The sequence below is a fragment of the Oryzias melastigma genome, linkage group LG13 (genome assembly GCF_002922805.2).
Source record: "Oryzias melastigma strain HK-1 linkage group LG13, ASM292280v2, whole genome shotgun sequence".
NCBI lineage: Eukaryota > Metazoa > Chordata > Actinopteri > Beloniformes > Adrianichthyidae > Oryzias > Oryzias melastigma.
In genome coordinates this window covers 7,058,542-7,066,213 of record NC_050524.1, presented here as the reverse complement: position 1 = coordinate 7,066,213, position 7,672 = coordinate 7,058,542, and the positions used below count along the sequence as shown (strand labels likewise).

Genomic DNA, 7,672 nt, shown 5'->3' with positions numbered 1-7,672 from the left:
TTTTATAAAAAGCCAAAATCAGCCAAAACAATTACCATGTAAATATTAGCCTAACCCCAAAACGGCCTAAAAAACTTAAAAAAAATAGAATAAATTAGCAAAAACAGCTAGCATGTAGCTAAAATACCTAAAAAATACCAAAATAGTCCAAAAATCTAGCAGAATTCCATTTTTTTAAACTTTTGAACTGTAACTTTTTAACACAATTGTGAAAAATAAAAAGGCAGGAATATTATTCCAGAATAAATCAATTTAAACCTTAAATAACTTTCAATATTTTACTCTCCATAAAAATATATTTTGTCAAACCAAGTTAGAAATGAGCGCAAGATAACATTGGGCCATTAATAACAATAAAATAAAATGATCTGGAGGGCCGGATAGAATTACCTTGATAAATAATTGCCTTGACTTTGACACTTGGATTAAAGGAATCCCATTTTCACTCACAGCATAGGGATGGAATGTTAATTGTTGTTACCTGAAACTGATTTCTTTATGTTTATACGTCTTCCTCTTCAGCCAGTATCATCAACTGGAAGAAGCTAGGCCTTAAAGTGGCACCAAATATCCCTAATGTTAGAAAAAAGAGGGGGAAAAGTATATATACCGTATTTTCCGGACTATAAGACTCTCCGGAGTATAAGTCGCACTTTTAAGAGAAAAGTCCAACATTCATGAACAAATTCAACAAGCCCGATGTAACGTTGCATTTGATACTGAACGCGACTCATGGGTCAAATTTGAGTCCACTGCCTCTTTTAATGTGCGTTAAATTTACAGATCAATACTTGTCCAAACATGTGTTCATAAACGATGCACCCATTGCGTGTGGAGAAGCTATCTTTTAGCCTCATCGCTACTTGATGGAGGCTTTGACTGTATATCTTGTTAATGTTGAGAGGTTAAGTTATTTATTTTAAAGAGCTCTACGAAATCATCTGTAATCATGTCTCTATTTTGGGTTCAGGAGATCATTCAGTTGTTTCTTTTTCTTACGGCGATGGTTACCTTCTAGCCTGCAGAAGCTGCTCCTCTGTCTGCTTATAACCCAGTTTGATGGTTGCTGTCCCGCATTAGTCCAAGGAGAGACAAATAAAAACAAAGAATAATCATGTCTTCATGAAAGACATTATGATTAGATCAACGTTTGTTTTGTTTTGAACGTCACTTCTTCTTCTGCGTTTCTGGCAGCAAACAGCAGCAAATACTGATACACATACCTACAGTGCCCTCTAGTGGTTGTTAGGGGGGAAAATAACGAATATATGAGCCTATTTATGTCTAAAAAAATTCAGAAATAAGTCACACCCCTGGCCAATCTATAAAAAAAAACGCGGCTTATAGTCCAGAAAATACGGTATATAATCTTTTGACCAAGAATTTAGATCTAAAATAGATGATGCATTGTTACGTAGACAGTATGACATGACCCTATATTAACCCCTTAGAGTTTGGTATGCACTTTTGTATTCCTCCACTAGTTTTTGTTCAATAACTTGTTTCTTATGTTAGTCATAAAAAGGGTTTTAGATTAATCATTTGACTTTTGATTGAGGAGTTCTTGTTTCCTGCACTGGATATAATACACAAACATTTATCCAACTTATATATAAGTTTTAGCCCTGTGTAGGGTCAAGGGGGTTATTGGAACCATCCCAGCTACTTTATAATGAAGGTAGAGTTCACCCTGGACAGGACGCCAATCTATAGTAACGTCACATGTAGACAGACACCTTCAAACAATCCCAAGAGACAATTTAGAGTTACCAATCGACTTCTGAAGCATGTCTTTTAGACTGTGGGAGGAAAACCCAAGCATACAAACTCCATACAGACAGATTCAAATCAGGGCCCTCTAGCTGTGAAGTGACAGCACTTTCACACCAACAGTTGCAGTAAAATCTTTGTTGGACTTTCTGATCAAAGTCTGTCAGTTTGGGTACAAAGATTTGACCTCTTTGAGGTTTAAGATCTAGCAGGAGCTCAGATTTCACGATATGTGATGTCCATTCCTGCTGCTACAGTAGACGAGCTCATCTCCTTATCCAGCCTGGAGAAATCCACCATCTCAGCCTCCACGTTTTAACCTTTCTCTGCTCTTACCTCAAAGGCAATTCTAATGTTTTCTTCCCGTTTCATCCTGCTCTATGCTCTAAAAAGAAATAATGCCATGGCTTTTTAGGGTTGAGAAAATCACATTCAGCCAAAACCTGAACTTTGTCCACGTGCCCTTTTCCATCACTGCACAACCTCTGCATTTGCTGTGATAATTGGTTTCTTATCTGGCCGCCCAGAGGTTGTCCAAAATGGCCTTAAAACCACTTTCTGCTTTTTCCCAAAACAAAAACAAGTCATTTTGGAGCAAAAACTGAGGAAGAAGGGCATAGCAGCTGTCGCTAATAGACAGAACTTAAACAAAAGCTTTTTAAAATCTGATATAAATCCGATATATTTACTTTTATTTAAAAAACACACACAAACATCTTTAAAGGGTAACCAAACCAGGAAGTTGGAGGCTGACTCCACCCACTGCCGATGGTTGGGGCTTGGGGACAGAACTGTTATCATTACTGGAGCTGCAGATCATGATGTCAGACTTTTGTTACTTACCTGACCAATCACAAAATCCAACTGTAATACGTCATTTCAACCTGTTGGGGGCAGCACACAGACAATTTTGACTATGTTTTGAAGAAATAGAGAGTTGTATTTCAATTTGTCAAAAATTTGGAGCGACAATTTAGATGACCAACAGACAGCACTTTATAGACATTTATAGAGATCAACAGCCAAAAAAAGTTAATTTAGGGTTTGGTTACCCTTTAAAGTTCCCCATGACAATTTAAAGTAAAAATGTTCCCAGTGGTGTTTTAATTGTGGTTATAAAGTTTTTAACCAAAATCCCCAAACCTAAATGCCTTTAAAAGCCATATTTCAAGTTTATTTGAATCTACTGTTTCCAAAATCTCCCCAATGTGGGCGTGGCTGTTGGTGCTCAGCTGAGTAGCCCCGCCTTTGATTCCCCCCATTCTGATAATACTAGCTGAGTTTAGCTAGCGGAAATCTTCACTCCTGCTGGTTCAAAAAATGTTAAGCAAAAGCAGAAATTTTAGCCGTATCGTTTTGAGACAGATGCAAGCTCGGGCGAGGAAAGTGAAGAGCTTCATGAGCGCCATTTCCATTGACTCTGAAATTATGCAAACATGGTTAACGGAAACGCGAGGGCAACATTTGGATCACTGGGCAGAAATCACCAATTTTTTTTAATTAAACAGTCGGATTCCTCTGATCCACACTAGTTCAAAGCCAGCTGATAATCGCTAGCTGAGGCCACTCGCTTGGGGTGCACCCCGCCAAGACTGGGGCTGTACCCCAAAATAAGCGACTATATCATACTTATAATTGCTTTTTTACACATTTTTTATTAAATTTGTGCCATTTTGAACTTTTTTTAGACAAAAAAACCCCACTTCTGATTGTCATTTCCTTGTTTGTTGTACTTATACATAATGTGACTTTAGTTTCAATATAATAAGTGTAGAGTTCTTGATTCAGACGTGGAAAGGTGAACCCAAACCGAGAGTGTCACCACTTTTGAGTTATAACGCTTAATCAAAGCAGTATTTGCTCTCCATCTTTTTTCTAATAACACAGTGTGCCGCTCTGTTTTTCCCAGAAATGAAAAAGAAATATTGATTTTGTGTCATGAAAATAAATCAGAAACACAGAAAGGGTGGTCTCTACACGACCCTCCAGGAAATAATCTTTTTTTTTTTTCTCCTCTACGTTGGAGTTTTATGATACGTTACACGGGTCGGGCCTCTTGTGTCACTAATTACTCGTCGATAGCTTTGATCTTTCTGGAAGAAATGAAGTCACCTTTGCTCCGCTCATGTACTTCCTCGTCTGGTAAAATCGGATTTGAAAAGTTGAACATTTCCTGCTGTCTGTGTGCAAACGTGCACCTGAAAGGCAACATGACAACACCTGGTTTCATCACGTGTTGTTGTCTTAGACATCTGCCTGCAAGGACAGAGCCTGTTAATTAATTTACTGTTGTACCCGTTGTAAGCTGGCAACTGGGTGATCACACAACACGTGAATTTACTGCCCTTCAAGATTTTTTCTTTTTTTTTTCCTCCAGTTATCTGGCTGTTTGTTTGTTCTCGTCCCAGCAAGCCTCGGTGCCAATATGCAAGGCTGACAGCTCGAAGATTCGGGAGATGAATGTCAGACTCACTGGATTTTTATAGCTACAACTCCAAACCGTTGTGGAGCTGTCACATTATATTGAATTATGTCCTTTCAAGAAAAGTGGCTTCCTTAATATGCAGGGCTTTTGTATTTTTTTTATTTGCTTCCTAAAAATTGATCAAAAATAACAAAAAATAAACTGACACACTTTTTTTGTCCAATTTCTCTTGTTTATGTTAATAACTGTGATTATACTCCAAGTCATAATTAGAGCCAAAAATTGCTGTGATAGACCTCTCTCCTGTTCTAACATCGTGTTTTTGGTTGAACCCTTTAACACTGAGATGTCGATGGCAACAACTAAATAAATCACGTTTTTTTTAAGGACTGTACGGCAGAATCTGAATTCTTCCCCTCCCCCTACGGCTTCTCCCTACCCCCACATTCAGCCCTCCAAACGTAGAGTTATGTCCCACCCAAATCCCTAACTACTAAAAAACTGTATAGTGCAGGTCTATCTAATGCCATGCATTTTAAAAGAAATTCGGACCCCATACTCACTACTTTTCTTTCGTTTTTCTAAATGCCAGATATACCGTCACCAATTTCACAAAGTGAATTTAGAATAATTTCAAACATTTTACAAAATCTATTTGTGACTTCTTTATTAACATGCTAGATGTTTATGGCTAATTTAGACATTTTCTGGTTCTTTAGGCAAATTTGAAGTTCAGCTAATATTTTAGTATTATGCTAGCTGTTTTTGGCTAGTTTAGACATTTTCTATTTTTTTTGGCTAATTTGGAGTTTAGCTAATAGTTTAGCATTATGCTAGCTGTTTTGTCAAAATTAGATTTTTTTAGTTATTTTGGCAAATTTGGAGTTTAGCTAATATTTTAGTATTTTGCTAGCTGTTTTTGGCTATTTTAGACTTTTTATCAGTTTTTTTAGGCACATTTTGAGTTTAGCAAGTATTTTTAGTATTATGCTAACTGTTTTTTGCTAGTTTAGACTTTTTTCCAGTTGTTTAGGCAAATTTGGAGATTAGCTAATATTTAAGTACTATGCATAGCTGTTTTTGGCTAATTTAGATATTTTTACAGTTTTTTGTGGCTTATTTGGCATTTAAACAAATATTTTAGTATTATGCTAGGTGTTTTTGGGTAGTTTAGACTTTTTTCTTTCTTTTTTTTTTTGGCATTTAGCTATTTTGGCAAGCTTTCAGATTCTGCTTTTTCAATTATCAGTTCCAGCATCTTTAGTGGCCACATTCAGCTAGCTTACAGCATTCACACTTGCATTATCGCAAGTAATGCTAGAAATCTAATTAACCAAGTTTTGTTCAAATTAGAAAGTCCCAGCTTGAATTGTGTTGAATTGTGCATCAAGGTGTTGCTTTGAAAGGATTTTTCCAAGTGGTCTCTAATGGACCTCTGGAGTGTCGACATGATGAAGAGACATAGAGGCCTGTGCAAGGTCATGCCCCGTCTCCTCTGCCTATTTCCCACAATGCATCAGCGCTCCACAGATAGGGAAGATGGAGAGCCCATGTAAGTGATGCGTGTTGTTGCTCAGCACAAAACAAAGGTCACTTTAGCGCCACAATTTTTAAGTTGATATTCGCTCAGAATCAGTTTGTGATGAAACGATGGGAGTATAGGAGGTGCCGCCTCCTGCAGGAGGCATGTACGGCGCTCTGTGGAAACATTAGTCACTGGTGTTGAGGTGGAACGCAGGCTGCTGTCACATCGGAGCGGTAATGGACAGGTTGGGATTTATCTGTGGTGAGTGTGCATGCTCTGCCTTCTTTTGAGGCCACAGGCGAGCTAGCAGCTTTGATAGTTTTCATCCCCCTGTATCCTTCAGGCTGCTGCAACAGCTGTAAAACTTTTTCTTTACTAGCCCTGAGAAATCTCTCAGTATTGATCTGTGTTGTCACTGACTCAACATCGCCGTAGCTGTTGGGTTCTGCAATGGAAGCTTCTTTTTTTGTTATATTTGTGTCTCTGAGAATGTATGCCTTCAACATCAGCTGTAGGAAGATTGTTTCTTATCCCATAAACCTTTTTTTTTTTTTCCTTCTCCAGATCAAGTTCGGAACAGCTACTTCATCGGCTTGGATGGGTCACTGCGGCTGGTTTTGGCCAACGGGATGGAGGTCTCCCTGTACACCGAGCCTCACCTGCTGGCCGGGACGGTCAACCCCACTGTCAGCAGGAGGAACGTCACCCTGCCCATCGACAACGGCCTCAACCTGGTGGAGTGGAGACAGAGGAAGGAGCAGGCCCGGGGCCAGGTCACCGTGTACGGACGCAGACTGAGGGTAGGGATGAATTATTTCTCAAGATTCATTTGTTTAAATTATTTAAAGTCCCCCTCCAATAAAAAATAATGTTTTTTGAGTTTTTAACATGTATGTGTGGCATTTTTCTTATGAAAAATAACAAATTAGTAAGTTAGTATTTCTCCTTTTAAATGGCTGTCAATCAAACTGTCGCAGACAGACTCTGTTTGAATTATTAATCCTTCTTTAGGGCACAATGCTGCACATCACTAAACCCTCATCTGTTCCTAGTGTCTAGTTCAGGTTCTGGAGAAGAGAAGATGGTATCTTCACATTGACTGCAGTCAAATGAGCCGCCGTTCACATTTCTGTGGTCAAATCAGCATCACTGGATTTTTGGTGTGAGTTTCATCCAATACTTACGGTAGCAGGACTGAGAACGCTGGAAAATCTCCACCAGACTCCACGGAGCTTCTTGATGTGACCACGGAAATGTGAACGGCGGCTCATTTGACCGCAGTTGGAAAGGATTGTAAATCAATGAAAGAGCATTTTGATGTTAGCTTTGATTATTTTATCAAGAACTCTGAGAAACCAATGATTGAATGTATTGATCACAGTCAATAAACATTGGAGAATTAGCTAAAAGAGTCTTTGGTGAACTGGAAGGAGAAAGAATCAGGATTTTGGAGGAAGTTCTGTCCATGAAGATCTTCACTTCCTCGTCCAGCTGACATCCGGATCAGAACCATCAAAGATCACCCTTGTTGATGGACAGTTTTATGTAGCAGCGGAGAAGATGTACGCTAGCGAGACACAGAGCTATCATAATCAGACATGGGGGATCAGGGGCGGGGCTACTCCAAAAGCCATGCCCCCTCAGAGAAGATTTTGGAAACAGAGGCTTCAGATCAACATGAAAAATGGCTTTTTAAGACATTTAGGTTGTTGGATTTTGGTTAAAAACTTCATAATCACAATTAAAACACTGATGGGAATGTTTTTTTAAATAAAAAAAAATTCATAGGGGGACTTATTATGATTAAACACTGGAGGTATCAACCGTAACACCTACACCTCGTCTTGTCGAGGTTACACACCATTTATGTGGTCAAATCTCATTTTTCTCCACGTCAGAATCAGCTGATTCACTTTAACTGAGCTTACTACTGTAAAGTGTTGCACATCAAC

At 38.7% G+C, this 7,672-nt stretch overlaps 1 protein-coding gene across 10 annotated transcripts in view; it reads left to right on the top strand.

The window, feature by feature from the left end:
• The window catches only part of tenm4 (teneurin transmembrane protein 4), a 264,928-nt gene that overhangs the window by 232,964 nt on the left and 24,292 nt on the right, over positions 1 to 7,672 (top strand). For all 10 annotated transcript variants that reach the window (XM_036214986.1, XM_036214994.1, XM_036214992.1 and 7 more), the window contains one exon: positions 6,285 to 6,520. In XM_036214986.1, coding sequence (XP_036070879.1) covers positions 6,285 to 6,520 — 236 coding nt within the window. The remainder of the gene's footprint in view (positions 1 to 6,284; positions 6,521 to 7,672) is intronic.